This window comes from Bos indicus, chromosome 29, assembly GCF_029378745.1.
Source record: "Bos indicus isolate NIAB-ARS_2022 breed Sahiwal x Tharparkar chromosome 29, NIAB-ARS_B.indTharparkar_mat_pri_1.0, whole genome shotgun sequence".
Taxonomy (NCBI): domain Eukaryota; kingdom Metazoa; phylum Chordata; class Mammalia; order Artiodactyla; family Bovidae; genus Bos; species Bos indicus.
Window position 1 is genome coordinate 51,021,126 of NC_091788.1, and position 23,340 is coordinate 51,044,465.

The following is a 23,340-nucleotide window of genomic DNA, read 5'->3' on the forward strand; positions in this document are numbered from 1 at the left end:
TGGAGACAAGGGCCCCCTGCGTCCCGCGGAGCCAGAGGGGAAGCGGAGTCGGGGGCCTGCCAGTCGTCCCCGAGACACGGGCGGCAGAGCCCACCACGCAGGGGCCTCGTAGGCGGAGGTGGACAGGGGCGTGAGCGGGCCGTGGGCACGGGGCAGAGGGCGCCAGCGGGGCTGGGGGACGGCTTGGCTGGAACATTCTCACTTCCACTTGCTTCCTGTGGCGCCTAGACGTTCCCAGGTGTGATCTGCTGTTACTTCTGACCACCCCTGGTGTTCTGGGGGTTTCCACGGAGGACAGGGGGGACATGGGGATGGGATGGGACGGGGTGGGCGGCCGGGAGGGGCCAGGCGCCCTGGTGGTCTGAGCTGTGCGGTAGTAAGTGGCCGGCCAGGCGTCCTCAGGGCAGGTGTGCCGCACTGCAGGGATGTGGGGGTGGTTGGCAGGGTGGGCCTGCGGGCGCTGGGGGAGGGGCTGGAGGCCGAGCAGCCTGCCACGGGCCGGGGGCAGGGGGTTAGGTGCCCCAGAGAGTGCCCCCCCCAGCCTCCACGCCCAGGAGTCCCATCCCCGTCTCCGAGGTGCCTCCGTGCACTTCAGCCGTTTCCCCAGTTTGGGCCCTGTGACGGCTGTTTCCATCCCAAAAGCCCATTTTATTCACAAAACCCACGAGTGACACTTAGGGATGAAGCTTTCAGGAACAAGACAAGAACAGAACGAAGGGGAAAGGGAGGGGCTGAGCTCCATTTCAGGACACCCCTGGGGGAGGCGGCGGCCCTGAGGCTGGGGGAGCACCCCCAAGTCAGGAGCGGGGCACGGAGACGGAGCGCCCACAGCACCCGCCACAGGTGGGTCAGCAAGACTCGGGGCCCCTCTGCCACAGCGTGGAGCCCACCCCCCGGGCCTCCTTGCTGACCCGTGCAGGCAGGGGGGCCATGCCCGTCCAGGAGCCCCGCTCCAAGCACCAGGCAGTGGGAGTGGGTGCAGGGCCCACAGGGTCCGCCTGGGTGTGGCTCCCCGGGGTCAGGCACTGAGACACACGGGGTGGGGGGGCTGCTGCCCACACTTTATTAGACGTGCCTGGAGCCTGCCGTGGCCCCGCTGTGGGGTGTGGGGGAGCAGCCTGCAGCCTGTCTCCAGCACCAGGGCCAGCGGGGAGCCCCTCATCTCCCACCCCAACCCAGACAGGGCTGGTGGGGAAACACTGCCCTGGAGAACACTTGGGCAAGAAAAGCGCCAGAAGCCCCCGTGGACCCCAGCCCCACGCCCGCTTGGGTACAGCGCTCCTGAGGCCAGGAGTCCTAGGGGCTCCCAGGCCCAGGCTGGTGAGAGGTCCAGCTCCTGGGGGGGCGGGGGGGTGGGCGACGTCCTTTGGCAGCAAAGCAGGGTGGTGGGCAGCTGGCGGCTACGCACAGTAGGCATCTGCCCTCACCACCTGGCAGTACATGGTCATGGCGAAGGTCAGGCCCAAGATCTGCGGGGACAGCAGGGGCCGGGCAGGGCCGCTCAGGACCACGGCCAGTGGCCCCCGGGGAAGCCTCGGGCCTGGGGGCCTAGAGGCGCCCCGTGGGCCGGACCCAGACCCGCTTTCCCCTTGGAGTGGGTTTGGCCACCCTGGGCCCCGCTGGTCTCAGGGCCTAGGAGTTCCAGGCTGGGCCCCCAACAGCTGCCCTCCACTCCTCTGACTGCGATCACCCCTCTGGGAGTGTCTGGCTGTGACCTCTGCCTGCACTCCAGAAACGGGCTGCCCTGACGCTGCTTGGTGCTACCCCTGGGGCTGGCACTCAGGTCTTGCATGAAAGCTGGGGAGCTAGGGCTGGCCGGCCGGGCCTCACCAGGGTCTGCACTGCCCGCCTTCACTCCGCACTGGGCAGTCCTGGGACCACCCCCTCCCCCCAGAGCCCTGGGCAGGGGTGTGGGGACACAGCTGGTGCACAGACCTCAGCAGAGGCACCCAGGCTGTGCTTCCGTCCATGAGGAGATCAGACCCTCAGCTCAGGAGTCTGTCCCTGAGGTGTCACAGGTCACCTCCCCGTGGATGCCGTCTTTGACAATCCCCCAGGAGGCCCCCTGCACCTCTGCTGGGGACCCAGGCTCCTCTGCTGCCCTGTTCTTCGGGCTCAGGGTTGGGGTGGGGCCCCTCCTACCTGCACCAGGGCCGTGCACAGCCCAAAGACGCCCACGGCCAGCAGGTTCTCCTGGAGCCACATCTTCACGGTCTCATAACACGGCTGGAGGAAGAGTCGGCGTCACGGGGGCGGCGAGGTCGGCCCTTCGCCCCCAGGGGCCTGGGCCGTGGCTGGCCGGAGGGAACAGACTCACCGCTTTCCACCAGGTGCCGGGTGCGTGCAGCCCGCAGCTCTCGCTGAACTCCAGGCAGCAGGAGTCAGGAACGCGTGTGGCATTGTAGACCTCGAACCAGTCGGTGTAGTTGGAGACCCCGCAGCAGCGGAACTGCGGGAGAGAGGTGGGCTGGGACTGTGCACGGAGGGGTCCCGCCCTCCCCCTCCCCCGGCCACACCGGCCGGCCCCCGCCCCGCCCCGCCCTGCCTCACGTCGGTCTGGATGATGCTCCAGGCGTTGGTGAGGCCCACGTTGCCTGGGGTGCCGTACAGGTGCAGGCCTTTCTTCAGGTCCCGCTGGGCGTACCTGTCGATCTGCAGGACGGCAGGGCCACGCTGCGGCCAGCTCCACCTACCTCGGCCAGACCCGCGCCCACGCTGGCCCCCGGTGCCCTCTGTCCACCTCCCTGCAGTCACCCCTCCCAGAAGGCACCACCAAGCTCTGGCACCCCAAAGTCTCCCTGGGCCTCTCGTGGTGCTAATGACGGGATCCGAGTCAGACGCATCAGCACGAGCTTATGGCAGTTAACTTGCAGATGGAGACAGACAGGCACCGAACACCCAGGGCAGCGTCTGCACACGCCCACCGGGACCCACGGCTCTGCATGGCCGGCCAACAAGGCCCAGATCTTGGTTACTAAGACCGTTCGTTCTCCATAAAGGAACCAGGCTCCCTGGAGAAATGGCAGATTCCAGGGCTGGGGCAGGGGCCCCCCAGGATAGATGTGGGGAGTGTCTCTTAGCAGAGGTGTCGGAGGAGCAGGTAAGGGATGTGGGAGCCACAGAGCTCCAGTAGCCAGAGCTAAACCAGATGAACAAAAAGTAAGTCTTGGGGTATAGCCAGAGAATAAAACATGTAAATGCACCCTCACATGTGTCATTAAGCAACAGCAGGGGGGTGGGAGACATCCCCATCGAGCTGACGCGCAGCTGAAGACGGGCCACCTGGGTGCTCAGGCTCTGGAGCCTCCGAGGCCCTGCTGTCCCCCCCAGGCCTGGCCGCCAGGACCTGTGGTTGTAACCAGAGCCGGGCTGGGCCCGGCGTCTGTCCATGCAGAGCTGGGGTCCCTAGGGTCGGTTCTCAGCCCCTCCCGCCCCCTTGCCTCTGGGAGGGTGCAGCCCCGTGCCCGCCATGGGGCAGTTGTACCTTGTCAGTGTAGGCGAAGAAGAGGATGGTGATGCAGGCCTCGAGCAGGAACACCAGCAGCAGGGCCACGAAGAACTGCGGGCCGGGACCGCCAGCCTCAGCCGTGCGGCCCACCTGGCTCGCACGGACGGCCCCACCCGCCCCGCACAGGGTCCTGGGGGCTGAGAGGGCTGGGACAGGAGCTGGGAGGGGGTCTCGGAGAAAACAGGCCCAGTGCCAGTCGGAGGGGCTGTGCCTGGCACACGTGTGGGGGCACGTGTACACGTGCGCCTGTGTCTGTCAGGGCCGCCCCCCGCCCGGCCTGCTCCCCCACTGGACTCACGGTGAGCAGGAGGCATTTGTTCTCCTTGATGGCCCCGATGCAGCCCACGAAGCCGATGGCCATCACGAAGGCGCCGGTGACGATGAGCAGGTTGGCGGCCGACAGCGACGGGAAGGAGGAGGACAGGGTGGCGAAGTTCCCCTGCGTGGCTGCCAGCCAGATGCCCACGCCCAGGATGCCGCAGCCGCCCAGCTGGGCCAGGGCGCAGAGGGGGGCGCAGGTGAGGAGCCCGCCAGGCGCCCGCTGACCACCTGGCCTGCCGGCCGCACTGGGTCCCCCCATGCATCCTGGGCCCCAGCCGTCCCCCCGGAGGGGCTGCCCCCAAGCCCACACCAGCCCACTCCCTGGCCCGCTCCCCCGACCACTGCAGCTTTTACTGAACTTCATAATTGCTCCTTACAAAAATCGATTCAAACAGGAGGAAGAGGCAGGGGAGGCCAGGCGGTGATGAATCCGGGGAGACGCCTGGCCCCGGGGGGGCGGGGGCGGCCAGAGGGGTGGGGAGCCAGAGCCAGCTGGGACTCTGAAGCCTTGGGGATGCCCCAAGATGAAATGGGAGCTCAAGCCCAAGGCTGGCAGGGTCTGTTGACCGTAAGGAAGTGTGTGTCTGTGTGTGTGTCCAGGCTGGGCAGGGTCTGCTGGCTATAAGGACACATGTGTGTTGTGTCCCCATTAGGAGAGTGCACACGTGAGTGTGTCCCCGTAAGGAGACGTGTGAGAGTGTGTGTTCCCATAAGGAGACGTGTGCACACTTGAGTGTGTCCCCATAAGGAGATGTGAGCGTCCCCTAAGGAGACGTGTGTGTCCCCATAAGGAGATGTGTGCACACGTGTGTGTCCCCATAAGGAGACGTGTGAGAGTGTGTGTTCCCATAAGGAGATGTGTGCACACGTGTGTGTCCCCATAAGGAGACGTGTGAGAGTGTGTGTTCCCATAAGGAGACGTGTGCACACATGAGCGTGTCCCCATAAGAAGATGTGAGCGTGTCCCCATAAGGAGATGTGTGAAAGTGTGTGTGTATGTTCCCATAAGGAGACGTGTGCACACGTGCGTGTGTCCCCATAAGGAGACGTGTGCACGCGTGTGTGCGCCCCTCCTGTGGGAGAGGGATGACCCCCATGTGGCAGGCCCCCACCAGGTGCAGGGACAGAGCTGTCCACAGTGCTGACCACAGGCAAGGCCACTTGAGGCAGCAGGGCACTCGCCCCTGCCTGGGGGCGCCATCAGGGGACCCTGAAGAGGCTGGGACGGGCGAGGGTCACGAGCCCTCCCACCAGCCGACGGGCAGGAAACGGGTGCTCAGGGCCACCCCAGGTCCATGGGCTCTCCAGGTGCCCATGTGGACCACACACACGGACGGTCTCCCCTGGCCTCCACCCAGCGTCGCAGCAGAGGGGGGACCCAGGTCAGGGGCAGGGGCTGCCCCCCCGGAAGAAGCCGAAGCAGGCACCCTGGTCCCACGCCTGCCCATCCCTGCTGACCGGGCACACCCTCTCCCGCTCCAGGGGCTCAGCCCAGGCCAAGCCCCGAGGCTGGCGCTGGTGGGGGGTGCGGGGCTGACTCTGAGCAGAGGGGAGCACCTTCCTCTAAAACCCAACAGCCAGCCAGCTGGCTCCGCCCTTGAGGTCGGCACGGACAGCTCTGGTCCACAGGACAAGCGCCTCCGAGCCCCTGGCCCCGCGGGGACCTGGGGAGGGTCACGGGAGGCCATCTGGGGGGAGCGTCCTGCAGGGCTGGGCCCGCCCAGGAGGGCATCACCCGGGGCAGCCTCACACACGCCGTGATGCGGACCTGGCCCACGGTGACACCCAGACACGTCACCCGGCCCTCCGCACTCAGGCACAGACCAGCCACCAACAACCGCGTGAACGCGATGCGGGCACGTGGGTAAGAAAATTACCTGTAATTGTGAAGCTGCTTCTGTGTAGGCAGCTTTTAAAACATTTTGGCAGGAAGATTACAGCCTCCGAGTACGGGGGAAACGGGCCCTGTGAAACCCAGACGGAGGAGCAACGCAGAAGCGCCTGAGGTCCCTCCCAGGACGGGCCCGTGGGCAGCAGCGGGCAAGGGACACCACCCCACCCCATCCCACTGTGTCCTCCCTGCCCCTCCCCAGCCCTGCTGGGGCCCAGGAGCAGACCCCCACTCCACGGCAGCACCCCCCAGACCCCCCATCCCACCCCTGCAGTCCCCAGGGCCATCCTGTCTCCATCTCACACCTGGAGTGCACACCCTACCCCCTGTGCCCAGCCTGGCACGCGCTCCCCACCTCCTGCTGTCTCTTTTCTTGTCCATATTTTGGGGGACTGGCCTAGGGCTAGGCAGGTGGGGCCCCTTGGTGAGGCCCACGGGGGCGCCAGCCCTCCAGTCACGTGGCTCGGCATGGCAGATGGCCGGGCAGCTGGCCCGATCCTTGGAACGGGGTGAAGGGCCAGGTGCCCACAGGGGCCAAGTGTGTGTCAGAAGCCCCTCACCAGGCAGCTGGCACCATCTCGGGGGTGGGGCCGGGCACAGTGGGGTGACATCCCCCTCCCAGCCAAGAACAGCCCCAGGGGAAGGGAGGAGCCCATCTCTGTGAAGTTCAAGGGTGGAAAAACCTGTCCCCTGGGCTAGAAATCAGGTCTGCAGGTGCCCAGGGTAGGGGCTGGGGGCCTGAATGCTGGGGCTCGGGCACCACCCTGGTGGGGAGCGGAAACTCTGTGCAACGAAGGGGCTGCCCCAGCGGCGCAGCGGGGAAGACTCTGCACCTGCAGAGCAGTGGGCACAATCCCTGGTCCAGTCCGGGAACTCGAAGCCCACGTGCCGCGCGGCCATAAACAAAGAATCTATGCAACTGACTGTTATTGTTTTCCTTACACTCCAGAAAGCCCTGCGTCCCTCCAGGCTGCGAGAGAGGGGCCAGCGCCAGCCCACAGACCCCGCCCCCAGACCGGTGTCCGAGAGGAGGGGGCTGCCCTTCCGGGGCAGCTGGGGAGCAGATGGGCAGGACCTCAGCAGGGAGCTAGGGCTGCACCCCCACACAGGCCCCGGGGCCTCTCCACTGCCCCCTGGCCCCCTTAGGGGCTGAAGCCACACCTCTCTGCCCCAAACAGCTCCCGAGGTCTCTGACCAACTGCTGCCACCCCCACCCCATGTGAGAAACCACCGAGTCCCTGATCGGAGGGAGCTGGCGTGCTGGTAGGGGTGGGACAGGGAGACCCACCGCTGCCGCCACAGGGGACCAACCCCGGGCCGCAGAGGCCCTGTCTTCCAGCTGCTGGCCCCAGAGATGGGCCTCAGGCGGGACAGCCGTCCTGGGGCATCCTGACCCCTGACCTGACCCGGGACAGCCAAGGACCCCAGCTTCCCACACTCTTACCACCCACCCCGGCTCATGGTCGCCGGCAGCAGGACCCCCACCACCCCGCCCCCTCCCTGCTGCAGGAAGAAAGCGGAACCCGGACACACAGCCTCCCCCAGCACCCCCCCCCCCAAAAAGCCCGAGCCAAGAGCAGTCACGGGGGCTGAGGCCCGCAGACCCCCGGCCCTGCGCCATGGCCTCCAGCAGGGCCCTTGGCCTGTTTCCCCGAGGGCAGGGGTGCCAGCGGGGGTGGTCCCAGGTCCGCAGCGCCCTTTGGCCCTCGGGCCCTCTCTCACCGTTCTGGGAGACCGGGACCAGAGCCTGGGCCTCAGTCTGCAGCTCCTCAAGGGGGAAAACCAGGCGCCCCCTGGGCTGGTCGGGGGGGGACACAGGATCCACAGAGAGTAGGACTTGCCCAGGGAACCAGGGAGGCCCGGCCCGCGCTGCGGGGGAGGCAGGGCAGGGAGCGCTCCTGCCTGGACAGGGCTGGGGGACGCAGCAAAGCTAACCACGCCCGGGAGCAGCCGGCTGCAGGCTGAGGCCCAGCCAGTCATGGGAGCATCTTCACCTTTCAGAACCAGCCCTGCCTCCATTCAGGACCACGCCCACCACCAAGACCACCCCCATGGCTGCAGAAACTACCCCGGGGAGCCCTGAGCACCCCCCAGAGCTGGGGAGGGGCAGGGAGAGTGCCCAGGGGCTGCTCAGCCCCACCGCACCTCCCGATCCCCGCACACAGCCCTCCTCCCCAGGGGATCCCCCTGACTCAGGGACCCCAGCCCTAAGCTGCCCACCGCCTGCACGCCTGGAAGGTAGCGGTGCCCCTGGAAGGCGGCGGTGTCCCCAGTGGGGCTGTGCCTCCCCTGGAGGGCCCGGCGGCCCTGGGTGGGTGGACAGTCTGGGGGTTGGCCAGCACCTGGGCCTCACCCCACCCTGTGCCCCCTGCAGCCCACCTGGGCCTTGCTCTATCTCAGGGCACCCCTTCGCAAGCACCGAGGATACCATCGACTCTCCTGAGCCACGCTGTTGACCCGCAGGCCACACAAGACCCAGCAGATTCACACGAGCACCTGCAGCTGGAGGTCCCAGCGCGGCCCTTCCGGCCCCCGTCCAGGAGCCCCCAGGGAAGACCCGTCCAGCAGAGCACGGTAGCCTCCAGAGCCAGCCCCCTCCCCACACTCAGCCAGGACCCCAGGACGGACAGGAGGGGCAGGAGGCGCTTCTGGGGAGGCCGGCTTAGGCCCAGGCGGAGAGAGCCGGGTGCGAGGTGGGCCCGCTGGGTCTGCAGTGGAGAAGGGGGCTCTGGGGTGACTCAAGGGCAAGTGTACCCTGCTGGGCTGCGGCGCAAGAGGGGCCCCAGGGGCACCGCAGCTCGACCTGCGAGCGGCGTCCCACCTCCCTCAGCTGCTCCCGAGTGGGAAACACCGGGGCAAAACATACCTCCAGTGGGGGCTCAGCACCCCCAGAGAGCAACGTGCCGATCCCGAGAAAGGGGGGCTCTGCCCCCTCCACAGCCCCGTCAGCAGCAGCAAGGGCCCGGCTGACACCTGCACTGGGCCCAGCGGGGTGGGGTCCGGCCAGCCCCCCAGCCATGCTCACCACCCCTGGCCTCAGTGTTTCCTGGGGGTCCTCTCTCCGACTGCAGATCCCCGCCAGGCACCAAGGTGGGGTGTGGAGGGACCAAGCCAGCCCCCGGGCCAGGGCACCTGGCCGGGAAGTGTAATTGGATAATAAAGGGATTGGATTTTCTAGCCCTGGAGAGGGTCCCCAGGGGTTCCTGACTTGTTCTTTCCAGGGCTGAGGATGGCACCCAGGGCAGGAATCACTGGAGCGTGTCCGCCCTGCAGCTGGGCTGGAGGCGCCTTCGGGGTTCACAGGGCAGAGACAGCTCTGCCGGGCCTTTTGGGGGGCTGCCCCCCGGGCACAGGCCCCTCGAGGGCCCCCTCTCCTCCTCCCAACAAGCAGATACCCCCGCTCTGAGAAGGCGGGGTGGGGGCAGGTGGAGAAGCAGGTCCTGCCTCCCCGGGAACTCCCCCTGCCCCCGCCCATCCCCCATCCGCCCACCGCCCTTCCTGCTCACCAGTCACACGGCCACCTGCAGCCCTCTCCCGTCACACTGCCCGGGGCAGACTGACCCTGCCAGCTGCCCGCCGCTCGCCACACCGGTGCCCGCCGCTCCTGGCTGCAGCCCCCCGCTCCTGGCCGGTGTCCACCGCTCCTGGCCGGTGCCCTGCTCCTGGTCGGTGCCCCCCCCCGGTCCTGGCCAGTGCCCCCGATCCTGGTTGGTGCCCTGCTCCTGGCCAGGGCCCCGTGAGGAGGAGACAGCCGCACCCCTCACTCCTGGGCAGAGCGCAGCCTCAGCTGCCTCTGCTGCTCGCTCCTGGCCTCTGGGGGCTTCTCAGCTCCAGGCCCGCCCCTCCCAGGAGCTCCTTGCAGAGAACGACCTTTTGAGTGACCCCTGGGGAGGTGGGCAACTGGGGCAGGAGCCTCCCCCTCTTCCCAGCGACCTCGTACTTCTTAGGCCAGAGCCCAGGAGAGGCAGGAGGTGCAGCAAGGTGGTGCTTTCTGAGCCTTTTGCGGTAAGTGGAGCTCAGGCGAACGAGTTTACAGTCGGCGGCCTCCTTCTGGGGTCCAGAGCCCCCGCAGGAAGGACAGCCACACCCCCATGCTCTCACCATGGAAGGAGAGCCGCGTCAGGAATTATCAATGGAGCGGCTGACCTTGGCATCATCTCCCCACAGGCCCTGCAGCCCGGCTGTGGGACCCCAGGCCCGGCCGGGTTTGCTCCCCGTGCAAGTGTGACACCCCGCAGGCACGCCCAGCCCCCCCACCTGGGTCTGGACGGCAACTCTGTCCTCCAGTGTTGGGGTGTTTCGAGGGACGGGGCCCCCCTGTAGCACCAACAGCTCTGACCCTGGACACAAGCACCTCATCTGAGCAAACCCAGCCACCTTGGAGAAAGTTAGAGAAGCCCCCACCTGGCTGGAGGTGCAGCAGAGGGGCCAGACAGCACTCCTGCTGGCCCCAGCCCCTGTCCTGCCCAGGAGCCGGTCCAGAGGAGGGCTCGCCCTCCCAGCCCCACCACCCCCCAGCCCCTCTGCAAGTGCGGTCCCTGGAGCCAGGAAGGCGGGTCTGCTGGGGAGGCTGTGCCCACGAAGAGCGAGGGCACGGCGGAGAAGGAGCCAGCGGCCCGGCAGAGAGCAGGAGCGGGGCCCCACGCTGCCCCATGGCAGGTGTGGGACACGTCCAGTCTCAGCAAGAGACAGAGCGGAGGAGATGCAGGGCGGCCGCCCAGGGTGCAGACTTGGCGGACCCCAGCAGTACCGGAACCCCCAGGAGCCGCGCTGCCCTGGCCCCAGCGATCCCAGACACACCCCCAGCCAGCGTCCCGAGTGTCCCGCCACACCCCCCAGCGGGAGCGGCGACCCGGGCCCGCCGCCACTCACCCAGAAGAGCAGGTTGAAGGCGAACATGAGGTACTTGACGCCCTGCAGGCAGCCGCGCGCCATGCTGCAGCGCTTCAGCTCTAGGAGGAAGATGAAGGACAGGTCCAGGTAGAAGACCACGTACTTGTTGCCCTTAGGCGACGTGTAGCGCGCCTGGGCCGCCTTGGGGCCGGGGCTGGCGTGCAGGCCGAAGAAGGGGCCGCCGCGCGCGAAGCCCGGTTCCTTGCCCGGCGGCGACGGGCTGCGCCGGTACGTGGACTCGTCCGTGCTCGAGCGGCGCATCGCGCGGGGCCGCCGGGCTCCCCGCCCCGGCCCGCGGGGACACCCGGCGCGCCGCTCCGCTAGGACCCGCGGCGGGCCGCGGACACCTGCCCGCGCGCCGCAGCCCCGGCCTGCCCGGCCCGCGCGGCTCGCGCGGACCCCGCCCCGCCGCTCTGGCCGCCCCGCCCCGCGCCGGCCAATCGCAGCCCCGGCCCGCCCCCGGTCCGCCCCGCGCGGACCCCGCCCCCGGCGCGCCCCGCCCGCCGCTCCTCCGCCCGCCCGCCGAGCGCCCGCGGGGGCTGGGCGCGCGGGGCCGGCAGCGCTCAGCCCTGGCGCGACGCCCCGGCCTTGCCCGGAAGCCGCAGCGCGCCGGGACCCCCGCTGGCGGCCGGGTTCGGCGGCCTCCGACCGCACGCGAAACGCAAAGCGCTTTGCAGATGAGGGGTGACCCACTTGCTGCCTGGGGGCGACGTGGGGCAGCTCCGGCTCCCCGCCCCGATCGAGGCAGCGCAGGGGGCGCAGCCGGAACACACCTGGGGTGCACCCCGGGCCGGCGAGGGCTGCGCGGGGCCATGGGTCAGCCTGGGGACCCCAGCCGGGGGCGGTCCCGGGAGACCAGGCAGAGGGGAAGGACAAGCCTCCGGGAAGGGCCGGGGCAGGGGGAGCCCGGAGGGCGGCCAGCCCGCCAGGCAGGGTGTGGGAGTCATCACTGGGCCCAAGGCAGGCCACAGGCGTGTGCAGGGCTGGCAGCCCCTCCAGGCCCAGAGCCCGCGGGACCCTCTGCCCTCGCCCTGGTCCTGGCTTCCTGGGCACGTGCGACGTGCAGTCACACAGGACTCCTCGCGGGCGGGACATGCTGCTGCCACTGTCTGGAGAGTCTCCATAATCTCTGACGAAGGTGCCCTGACCATCACATCACTCCGGCCTCTCCCAGACACCTGCACACAAGCCCTGGCAGCACACTGGAGCTCCAAGGCCCCCTGCACAGGCAGAGTGCTGTGCCCTGGTGCTGTGCAGGCAGACGGGACAGACGCCCCTCTGCTGTGCCCCCACAGCCCACCCCACTGGTGGAGGCCCTGGGTGTGGAGGGAAGACCCCCACCCGAGGCCCGGACACCGCCCCTCCTGCCTGCAGCCCCCCTCCTCCTCTCGGTTCAGCAGGGGGCCCGGCCTCGGGGAGCGTGGTGCGACAGGCAGGGACGCCCCCGCCCTGGACTGGGTCTACCCGCTCACCAAGGCCACGCAGGGCAGCACCCACCCTGTCGGGTGGTGCAGGAAGCTGCAGTCGGAGGACGGAAGGACTCAACTCGCCCAAGGTCAGCAGAACTCAGAGGGAAGAAAGGAACGGGGAGGGGAGGGGGAGGGGAGAAAAAGAAGTTGGGGGGAAGCGACAAAGCGACAGTGAGGACACCGAGCCTGAGCCCTGCTGGGCTCCCGAGAAGGGACACGCTGCCAACCACGGGCCCAGTGGAGAGGCCAGCCGTGGAGGGTCCCCACAGGCTCCGCATAGACTGCGAGTGGCAGCGGTGACCCCTGGTGACCTGGTGACCTGGTGGCCCCAGCAGCCTCTGGCCACCTCCCCTTGGCCCAACTCTGCCAGGCCACACGCCCAAGCCAGGGACAGCCACTCAGGGCCCTGAGAGGCGCAGTGGGCACAGGCGGGCTGAAGGGCAGCGCCTCTGAAGACAGGGCTGGGGGCCGGGAGCCTCCCCTCCACCCTTCAGCCCACCGCAAGGCTGGCTGGTTGCCACAAGGGACCCAGCACCCAGGGTGCCCTCTCCCCTGCCTCACTCGGCCAACACCACGCCAACGCCCCAGAATTCCTGAAAACCCTCTCCAGTCTCTAAAACCCTGCTCCGGCCCCCGCCGTGAGCCGCTGAGCCTGAGCTGAGATTCACCCTGGAGACAACCAAGGATGCCGGGGCCAGCGGGAACACGGACGAGAGCACACGGCCCGGCGAGCCCCGGGACCCCGCCCCCGGCGCCCAGCAGCTCCCCCAGCAGCGGGACACACACCGAGAGGGCCACACCGGACTGGCTGGGTCCCGGTCTGTCCCGGGACCAGGAGAACCTCCACCAGCGAGGCCCTGCCCTACCTGGCTTACCGGGGAAGAAGGCGGGCGGTGCCCAGTGGTCCTGAGGGCTGGCCAGCCGGCAGGTGAGCGGTCAGCAAGGCCAAAGCCGCAGCTCTGTGGAGGGAAGACAGGCGGAGTGGAGGCCACGCTGCGGCTCGTTCCCAGCCTCTGCAGGGGCTCTGCACCCGGGGCAGGACCCCTGCGGGGAGAGAGGGCGGCCGGGGGCCGGGGGCGATGTGCTCAGACTTAGGGCCCAGCCCGGGGGCTGCCTCCCCGCCCTCTGAGGTGCCCGGAGGCACAAGCGTGCCCGCGCGGGGCTGCACTCGGACAACACACGTGGTCAGCAGACGGAAGGCCATCCAGCCCCCAGCGGCCCCACAACCCAGAGCCCAGCCTGATGGTCCACGTCCCCCAGGGCCCTGCACCCCACGCCCTCTCGCTTCCCAGAGACAGACGCCCTGAGCCCCCAGCCTCCCCGCGGAGCCAGCCTACGATGCGTCACGAGGCCCATTAATGTGCACTTAATGGACTCGCATGAAGAGAGGACTCTGTCACCCCTACCAGCCAAGTATTTCGGGGGAGGAGGGCCAAGGCCACACTCCGCCCCCACGCCTGACCCCTCGGACAGGGGCTCCCTGCAGCCGGGGTGGGGGGCTGGTGGTCTTCCAGCAGCCGGCAGCAGACAGCAAAGGCTCATGTGCCTGCCGCCCTGCCCACCCGCTCCCGGGCCGCCCTCTGCCACGCGTCCTCTCAAACCCACACCTGCGGCAGATGTGAAGCCACGGAGCGGGTGGAGGCTTGGCAGCCTGAGACCCATTCCCTCACTCGGGGGGTGACCAGCACCCACCGCTGTGAGAAAGGAGGCACCCAGACCAGGCCCAGGACCCCACCCCCGCCTCAGCGACCCCTGTGCCCCTGCGCCCAGGGAGGACGCGCCCAGGGAGGGGCTCAGGCCCAGGAGTACAGAGGGCAGGGGCGCGAGGGGGGCCCCCTCTCCGGAGCTCACAGCGACACTGCAGACACTGAAACCCACGCCCCCAGCCCCCAGCCCTGAGGCCGCCTCCACAGCCGCAACCCCCGGCCCTGGGCTCAGCAGATGGGCCTCCCAGCCAGGCCCTGAGGGAGAGCTCCACCCACACCCCTCCCAGCCTCCGACCCCTCTAGACCCTCACCCAGTGCAGCCCCGGGACCCTCCACGGGTGACCGCCATGCCCCTCCGTGAACCCAGGGCCCCACCCCATCCGGGGCAGCCCAGACTCAAGCCTACAGTCGTGGGGGTGGCGGCTACAGGGCCAGACAGGACCTGGCTGGCCCCACGCCTCACCTGGCCCGGCCTCCTCCTCCAGGAAGCCTCCTGCCCCCAGCCTGCTCTGGGCCTCCTCCGTGTGCAGGATCGCACAGGCCTGGGTCCCCAGAATCACACACGCAGCAGGTGATCAGGATGGGCAGAGCAAGAAGCCCAGACAGCCCTTGCCCAGCCTGCCAGCCCCGGGCTGGGCCTCTGGGACCCTCCGGGGCCCAGGGCAGGGGCAGGAGGGAGCCCGGGGGAGTGTGGGCACCTACCTGGCCAGACCGAGGCCCAGCTCAGAGAAAGACCTCCCCGAACACCGTGAGTGCTGGCCCGGCGACCTTGGAGGCCTGCAGCGGGCGGGCCCCAGCAGAGCCGGTGAGCATGCCCACAGCTCAGGGTGCCGAGCTGGCCGCCCAGCCCGGGCCCCCAGGTTGCCGGCTCTGAGGCGGCTGAGAGGAGCCAGGAGGCCCCGCCAACACAAACAGGCCTGCGGAGCCGCCTTCCTGCTGCTGCTTCAGCCCCCGACCTCGGGGGAGGGGCACGCAAGCACCCAGGCCCACAGGCCTTCCCCCCACTGGTCTGGAAGACACTGCCTCCAGGAGAGGGGTCCCCATGGAAGAGGCCACCCAGGGGCCTCCAGCACTTCCCCGGGCCCAGTGAGGCCAACCCCGAGGACAGGGGCTCCCCTCAGGACCCTCCCGCCACCCCGGGACCTGGGAGCTCTCTTCCCCACCTGGGCACCGACACTCCAGCCCGCCCCCTGTACACCAGTGCTCTCTGGGAGCCCCATGCATGGCCGAGCGGGCCATCCTCAAGGGCCCTGCCTGTCCACAGGGTCACTAGGTTGCACAGCTGGTCTGCAAACACCGCCCGGTACCCCAGCCCCCGGGGCCCAGAGGGTCACCGCGGGTGCAGCAGGTGGGCGACCCCGTCAAACCCCGACGAGGCATCCACGCACCCCGCTCACCACGCCGCCCCCCACGTGTGAGCACAGCTTACCCAGAGCCGCCAGAGCTTGGGCGCTCGGGGCTGCGCTGGGACCCTCGCCCCCTCCCCCTTACAGAAGGGGAGGCGGACGCTGTGGTCCAGGACGGGGCGCAGGGTCAGCTGCCTCCTGGGCGGCTCCGTCTCTTAGGTGGCGTTTCCAGGACAACACCCGGGCCACAGGGTCTCAGTGGCTGAAGCTCGGATCGCGGGTTTCCCCTTGTCCCCCCCTGCCCTGAAGTGACCCTCCTCTGGCAGGAAGTAGGGCGCACGGGTTCCAGACCACATGTGAACACCACCCCCGCCCCGGTCCTGTGCCCCCGCCCGTGGGGGCAGGACCCCCCTCCTTGGAAACCCAGCGCTTCACTCTCCCTGCCCATCTCCAGGCCAAGCCCGAGGCCTGGGCCACATCTGCGCTCACTCCCAGGGGCCCTGCCGCAGGCCTGTCCCACCCACCGCGCCCTCACAAGTGCAGCAGGCCCTTGGGGCACTCTCTGCCCCTGCCCAGCCTGCCCCCTCAGCACCCACAGGGAGGGAGAAGGCCCAGCGGGGGAGAAGGCTGAGGTGAGGCCCCCCAGGGTCCTCAGGTCCAGCCTGGCCAGGCCTGAGCCAGGGCGGAGTGGGCACAGAGGCCAAGTGCCCAAGGGGCCTCTGAGCACACGTGTGCTGGCGGCCTGTGCCACCACGCCGCTCAGCAAGCCCCTCCTGGGAAACCAGGGAGCTGCAGGGAGGAGTCCCCCTCCAAATCCACACGCAGTTCTCGCAGTTCTCAGAATTCCAGGAATGTCAACTTGGCTCTCCCGCCCCTCAGTCTCTGGGAGTAAACAGCCCCTGGGCCAGAGCGGGGTGCGGTGGGCCAGAGCGGGGTGCGGTGGGCCAGGGGCCCCTCCCCCAGGAAGCCCGCACGCACCCACCCCTGCTCTATCAGAGCCCCCCGCCTGTCCCCCTCACCTCCGCAGACACGGTCGCCTCTACAGCTGAGCCTGGGTCCACCCCAGGCCACTGTGACTCAAGGCCCCATCCCAGCCGGGGACAGGATGTGCGTCCAGTCAGCCTGGGGAGGGGGGGCAGGCAGGGCAGGGAAGTGGCTTTTGCTCGTGGCTCCGCACGTGGCAGGGTGGGGGACGGTGAATGCCACTGGGGAGGGTGACCAGAGCCAAACTCCAGACTGGCAGAAGCGCTGGCCAGCCTCCCCAGGACCCTGGGACCTCCACCTCCATGCTCCTCGACTTACAGTCAGAGTCCACCACCCACCCCAAGAGGACTCTGAGCTGACGCCTAGGACCCAACATGGTGGGCCCACCCACCCCAACCAGAGACCCTGACGCCCCAGGCCAGCAAACGTGAGGAGACCCTGCCTAGGTGCCTGGGTCACAGGTGCCACCGTGCCTAGGTCACCCTCCTCAGTCCAAAGCTCGCCTCCTCCAGGGAGCCTTCCTTGCTTCTCGGTGCACACGGCCCTCCCCAGCCGCCAGTCACAGGATCAGGGGGCTCACCTCTAGCCACTTCCCGAGACACAGCGCCACCCCCCCCCCCCCCACCCCGCTCCCTTTAAACCCCCACCGCCTCCAGCTCCCAGAGCCTCTGTCCCGCCTCTTCAAGTCTCCGCTCTAACCCTAACACCCCGAGCGCCCCCCTGACCCGCAGAGCGGGCGCTCCCGGGTCACAGGCGCCCGCCCGGCCGAGCGCGGACTGGGGCCTGGGCCGCCAGCGCCTCCCCCGGGAAGAAGGCAGGAGCGGGGCCAAGCTGACCGCGGCGACGGCCGGAGCCCCCCACCGGCTGGGTCGCCCCGCGCCCGCCCGCCTCCAGGGATACGGGCAGCTACCGGGCCGGGACCGTTACTGTGCGGGCGACCCGGGCCAGGCGGCGACCTCGAGGGTCCCTCGGACTCTGCGCAGAGACCTCCGAGTGCCGGCGGGCAGCGGCTCCAGGCGGAGAGGCCGCCCCCTGCCCGGCCCCTCTGGCCGCTCTCCGCGCCCCAGACCCGGCTCGCAACTTGTTGCTGAAACGCGGCTCGAGCTCTGCGCTCGGGGCGCCGATTCGCGCGGGTCCGGCGCGGGCGCGGGGGCGGGCCCTGCCGCACTCCGCCCGCGTCCCGGCGGGGGCGCTGTACCTGCCTCGCGCCCGCCCGCGGCGTCAGTCAGCCGGGCACGAGGAACGCGAACGCCGCCGCCGAGCCCTTGCGGCCCCGCGCGGACGCCGTAGGCCGGGACGTACCAAGGCGCGTGCGGGGGGCTCCCGCCGCGGACCCGTCCCCGGACCTGGACCCCGGACCCCGGACCTGGACCCCGGACCCCGGACCTGGACCCCGGACCCGCGCCCGGGCGGAGGAGCCGCCGTCGCGGCGGGAGGCGGAGGCCGGCGGCGCCGGGCGGCCGCGGGAGGTGCACGGGCCGGGCCGGCACCCCCGCGCCATGGGCGCGCCGGGGCGGAAGCGCCGGGGGATCCGGGCGTCGGGCCGCCGGACCGGAAGCTTCTGGCTCCCGCGCCGCCGCCATGATCATCCCTGTTCGCTGCTTCACGTGTGGCAAGATCGTCGGCAACAAGTGGGAGGCCTACCTGGGCCTGCTGCAGGCCGAGTACACCGAGGGGTGAGCGGCGCGCTCCCGGCCGCCGGTCTGCGGGGCCCGGGGTGGCGGTTGGGGGGCCCGGCCTGCGGGGAGGGTTTCCCAGCCTGCGGGGCCCGGGGCGGGGGCGGGGGCGGGGGGGCCCGGCCTGCGGGGCCCGGGGTGGCGGGTGGGGGGCCCGGGGTGGCGGTTGGGAGGCCCGGCCTGCGGGGCCCGGGGCGGGGGCGGGGGCGGGGGGGCCCGGCCTGCGGGGCCCGGGGTGGCGGGTGGGAGGCCCGGCCTGCGGCGTCGGCGTCTCGGGCGGGTGTCGAGGATCCAGGCTTGAGGGGTTGGGGTCTTGAGGCGGCACTCAGGGGTCTCGGCCTCCAGGTCAGGGGCAAGGGACGTTCATCAGATCCCAGGTGACCCTGGCAAGGCTTTTATTCCCCGAGCCTTTGCCAGCCCTGTTCTGCAGACCGGCTCTCAGGAAAGCGTCTCCCACCCCGCAGTTCAGGCAGAGGAGGGGAGCTGGTTGTCAAGCGCTGGTGTCTGGGGACTCGAGTATCCTGGCTCCACGCCTCCACCGCAAATAGGCCCCTGGCCACCTCTGTTCATCAGCTCCCTAAGGTCTCCCTGCTATGAGGCCCATCCCTGTGTCCTCAAAGACATTGATGCTGGGAAAGGTTGCAGGGAAAAGGAGAAGGGAGCGGCAGAGGAGGACATAGTTAGGTAGCATTATCAACTCAATGGACAGGAATTTAAGCCAACTCTGAGAGATAATGGAGAACAGAGGAGCTTATCGTGCTGCGGTCCATGGGGTCACGGACACGACTGAGCGACTGAACAACAAACCGTGTCCTTCAGACTCACGGGCTTTTTTAGGACATCAGACAAGCTTCTGATCACATAGCCCTCATCATCAGGCTTTTGTGGGGTCTCTTTTCCGTGTTTGCCCCTTGGCACTGCAGTTACCGCCTTACTTGTCTGAGTTTACCCTAGATGAGAGTCTTACTTTGGTCCTTGTGTGGACAGCCCCATCTTTATCAAAATGTGAACCTCGGGGACCTGGAGCATGCCAGCCAGGCGGGGTTCTCAGTGCAGCTGGTTGGGTGGACTGGGAAGCACCGGACGGCCTTAGCATTTGCACCAGGCTCCAGGGAGGCTGCTGGAATGATGACAGATCAGATCAGATCAGTCACTCAGTCGTGTCTGACTCTTTGCGACCCCATGAATCGCAGCACGCCAGGCCTCCCTGTCCATCACCAACTCCCGGAGTTCACCCAGACTCACGTCCATCGAGTCAGTGATGCCATCCAGCCATCTCATCCTCTGTCGTCCCCTTCTCCTCCTGCCCCCAATCCCTCCCAGCATCAGAGTCTTTTCCAATGAGTCAACTCTTCGCATGAGGTGGCCAAAGTACTGGAGTTTCAGCTTTAGCATCATTCCTTCCAAAGAAATCGCAGGGCTGATCTCCTTCAGAAGGGACTGGTTGGATCTCCTTGCAGTCCAAGGGACTCTCAAGAGTCTTCTCCAACACCACAGTTCAAAAGCATCAATTCTTCGGTGCTCAGCTTTCTTCACAGTCCAACTCTCACATCCATACATGACCACAGGAAAAACCATAGCCTTGACTAGACAGATCTTTGTTGGCAAAGTAATGTCTCTGCTTTTGAACATGCTATCTAGGTTGGTCATAACTTTCCTTCCAAGGAGTAAGCGTCTTTTAATTTCATGGCTGCAGTCACCATCTGCACTGATTTTGGAGCCCATAAAAATAAAGTCTGACACTGTTTCCACTGTTTCCCCATCTATTTCCCATGAAGTGATGGGACGGGATGCCATGATCTTCTTTTTCTGAATGTTGAGCTTTAAGCCAATTTTTTCACTCTCCACTTTCACCTTCGTCAAGAGGCTTTTTAGTTCGTCTTCACTTTCTGCCATAAGGCTGGTGTCATCTGCATATTTGAGGTTATTGATATTTCTCCCGGCAATCTTGATTCCAGCTTGTGTTTTCTTCCAGTCCAGCGTCTCTCATGATGTACTCTGCATATAAGTTAAATAAACAGGGTGACAATATACAGCCTTGACGTACTCCTTCTTCTATTTGGATCCAGTCTGTTGTTCCATGTCCAGTTCTAACTGTTGCTTCCTGACCTACATACAGATTTCTCAAGAGGCAGATCAGGTGGTCTGGTATTCCCATCTCTTTCAGAATTTTCCACAGTTTATTGTGATCCACAATAAACTTTGGCTTTGGCATAGTCAATAAAGCAGAAATAGATGTTTTTCTGGAACTCTCTTGCTTTTTCCATGATCCAGCGGATGTTGGCAATTTGATCTCTGGTTCCTCTGCCTTTTCTAAAACCAGCTTGAACATCAGGAAGTTCACGGTTCACATATTGCTGAAGCCTGGCTTGGAGAATTTTGAGCATTACTTTACTAGCGTGTGAGATGAGTGCAATCGTGCGGTAGTTTGAGCATTCTTTGGCATTGCCTTTCTTTGGGATTGGAATGAAAACTGACCTTTTCCAGTCCTGTGGCCACTGCTGAGTTTTCCAAATTTGCTGGCATATTGAGTGCAGCACTTTGACAGCATCATCTTTCAGAATTTGGAATAGCTCAACTGGAATTCTATCACCTCCACTAGCTTTGTTCGTAGTGATGCTTTCTAAGGCCCACTTGACTTCACATTCCAGGATATCTGGCTCTAGGTCAGTGATCACACCATCGTGATTATCTGGGTCCTGAAGATCTTTTTTGTATAGTTCTTCTGTGTATTCTTGCCATCTCTTCTTAATATCTTCTGCTTCTGTTAGGTCCATACCATTTCTGTCCTTTATCGAGCCCATCTTTGCATGAAATGTTCCTTTGGTATCTCTGATTTTCTCGAAGAGATCCCTAGTCTTTCCCATTCTGTTGTTTTCCTCTATTTCTTTGCATTGATCGCTGAAGAAGGCTTTCTTATTTCTTCTTGCTGTTCTTTGGAACTCTGCATTCAGATGCTTATATCTTTCCTTTTCTCCTTTGCTTTTCACTTCTCTTCTTTTCACAGCTATTTGTAAGGCCTCCCCGCCATTTTGCTTTTTTGCATTTTTTTTCCATGGGGATGGTCTTGATCCCTGTCTCCTGTACAATGTCACAAACCTCATTCCATAGCTTATCAGGCACTCTATCTATCAGATCTAGGCCCTTAAATCTATTTCTCACTTCCACTGTATAATCATAAGGGATTTGATTCAGGTCATACCTGAATGGTCTACTGGTTTTCCCTACTTTCCTCAATTTGAGTCTGAATTTGGCAGTAAGGAGTTCATGATCTGAGCCACAGTCAGCTCCTGGTCTTGTTTTTGCTGATTGTATAGAGTTTCTCCATCTTTGGCTGCAAAGAATATAATCAATCTGATTTTGGTGTCGACCATCTGGTGATGTCCATGTATAGTCTTCTCTTGTGTTGTTGGGAGAGGGTGTTTGTTATGACCAGTACATTTTCTTGGTAAAACTCTATTAGTCTTTGCCCTGCTTCATTCTGTATTCCAAGGCCAAATTTGCCTGTTACTTCAGGTGTTTCTTGACTTCCTACTTTTGCGTTCCAGTCCCCTGTAATGAAAAGGACATCTTTTTTGGGTGTTAATTCTAAAAGGTCTTGTAGGTCTTCATAGAACCGTTCAACTTGAGCTTCTTCAGTGTTACTGGTTGGGGCGTAGACTTGGATTACTGTGATATTGCATGGTTTGCCTTGGAAACGAATAGAGATCATTCTGTCATTTTTGAGATTGCATCCAAGTACTGCATTTCGGACTCTTGTTGACCATGATGGCTATTCCATTTCTTCTGAGGGATTCCTGCCCGCAGTAGTAGATATAATGGTCATCTGAGTTAAATTCGCCCATTCCAGTCCATTTGAGTTCGCTGATTCCTAGAATGTCGACATACACTCTTACCATCTCTTGTTTGACCGCTTCCAATTTGCCTTGATTCATGGACCTGACATTCCAGGTTCCTATGCAATATTGCTCTTTACAGCATCGGACCTTGATTCTATCACCAGTCACATCTACAGCTGGGTATTGTTTTTGCTTTGGCTCCATCCCTTCATTCTTTCTGGAGTTATTTCTCCACTGATCTCCAGTAGCATATTGGGCACCTACTGACCTGGGGAGTATCTCTTTCGGTATCCTATCATTTTGTCTTTTTACACTGTTCATGGGGTTCTCAAGGCAAGAATACTGGTTTGCCATTCCCTTCTCCAGTGGACCACATTCTGTCAAATCTCTCCACCATGACCTGACCATCTTGGGTTGCCCCACCGGCATGGCTTAGCTTCATTGAGTTAGACAGGGCTGTGGTCCTAGTGTGATTAGATTGACTAGTTTTCTGTGTGTATGGTTTCAGTGTGTCTGTCCTCTGATGTCCTCTTGCAACACCTACCCTCTTACTTGGGTTCCTCTTACCTTGGGCGTGGGGCTGGCAGCCTGCCCCAGACTCCGCCCCGAGATGCCCCAGGCCAGGTCTGGGTGCTACGCTGGTGCCCGCACACAGGAGGCTTTGAGGGTGACTGGGGCCGCGTCTCTGGGAGGGGCGAGGGGGCTGCTTCCGCTGGGCGAGGCCCTCTGTCTGCCAGGAGGAGCAGGCTGCAACCCGGTTTCTCCCCACCTGCAGGGATGCCCTGGATGCGCTGGGCCTGAAGCGCTACTGCTGCCGCCGCATGCTGCTTGCCCACGTGGACCTGATCGAGAAGCTGCTCAACTACGCACCCTTGGAGAAGTGACCCCGCGATGCGGCAGGCGGTGTCTCGCCCACGGCTTGTTCCCCTGGGGTGTGGGGTGCTGGAAGCCACGCCCGCCCATGGCTCTGTTGGCGTGGGTCTTTCTCTCTGGAAAGAACTGTCTAATAAATGTTTCTGAGGACTGCCAGGAGGTCCTAACAGTTGGTCTGGCTTTGTGGGCTGCCCCGCCGGTTCCTGGGTTCTACTTGGTGCATGAGGCCACTCGCAGGTACCCGAGGCCCTCACGGCCCAGGAGGAGGGCGGGCCTTCCACACAGCAGAGCTCGGCACGGGGCTTCCTTCCTCTGTGGGCGCACTTGGCCCCACAGAAGGCACAGATGTCACGAGTGCTTGAGGTGGGAGCGCCGGCGTCCCACGGCGCCGTGCTGGGTGCCCTTCGGCCGAGAACAGAGGTTCCCACCCCCTCCCCAGTATCTAAAGCACCAGACTTGCTGAGCTCCGCGTGCCGTGCCCCTGTGGTCACAGCTGCGCGTCCTGAGCGTGCTGCCGCCAGAAGCTTGCAGGCTCCACCCGAGGCAGGCAGGCAGCTCCGCTCCAGAGGGCACGCGCCTCTGTGGCCAGCCCCGAGACCCCACAGTAGGTGGGGGGTCCCCCGAGGCAACTCTCCTGGGCATCTGTTCTGAATGGGCTCTCGGTGCCCAGGCGTTAAGTGCGTTGCCCTGAAGACCAACTAGAGAGCTGTCTGGCGGGGGCAGGGGTGGGGGCAGCTCATCCCGGTCCAGCTCAGGCTGAGGCTTCAAACCAGAAGCTGTCACTTTGGCGGGGCTCAGGCAGGCCCTGGTGCCTCCAGCAGCTCAGGGCAGGAG

General features: G+C 65.4%; 2 protein-coding genes across 16 annotated transcripts; one reads left to right on the forward strand and one right to left on the reverse strand.

Annotated features, from left to right (window-relative positions):
• Positions 1–1,040: 1,040 nt before the first annotated feature.
• TSPAN4 (tetraspanin 4) lies at positions 1,041–17,384 on the reverse strand. Of its 15 annotated transcripts, none has more exons than XM_070783287.1 (9): positions 17,317–17,384; positions 12,958–13,041; positions 10,593–10,672; positions 3,807–3,998; positions 3,485–3,559; positions 2,551–2,652; positions 2,318–2,449; positions 2,143–2,226; positions 1,041–1,469 (listed from the first exon to the last, which is right to left on the reverse strand). In XM_070783287.1, exons 3-9 carry the CDS (start codon positions 10,653–10,655, stop codon positions 1,401–1,403), a joined length of 717 nt encoding a protein of 238 aa, XP_070639388.1. In that variant the 5' UTR covers positions 10,656–10,672; positions 12,958–13,041; positions 17,317–17,384; the 3' UTR covers positions 1,041–1,400. The 15 variants fall into 15 exon arrangements, with proteins under 15 accessions (XP_070639388.1, XP_070639395.1, XP_070639392.1 ...); XM_070783294.1 differs by having other exon boundaries at positions 12,949–13,041; positions 17,317–17,383; XM_070783291.1 differs by lacking the exon at positions 17,317–17,384 and adding an exon at positions 17,106–17,245.
• A 254-nt stretch (positions 17,385–17,638) lies between these two features.
• On the forward strand, positions 17,639–22,662 carry POLR2L (RNA polymerase II, I and III subunit L). The gene is made up of 2 exons (XM_070783303.1): positions 17,639–17,794; positions 22,409–22,662. Exons 1-2 carry the CDS (start codon positions 17,700–17,702, stop codon positions 22,515–22,517), a joined length of 204 nt encoding a protein of 67 aa, XP_070639404.1. The 5' UTR covers positions 17,639–17,699; the 3' UTR covers positions 22,518–22,662.
• The last annotated feature ends 678 nt before the right edge of the window (positions 22,663–23,340 follow it).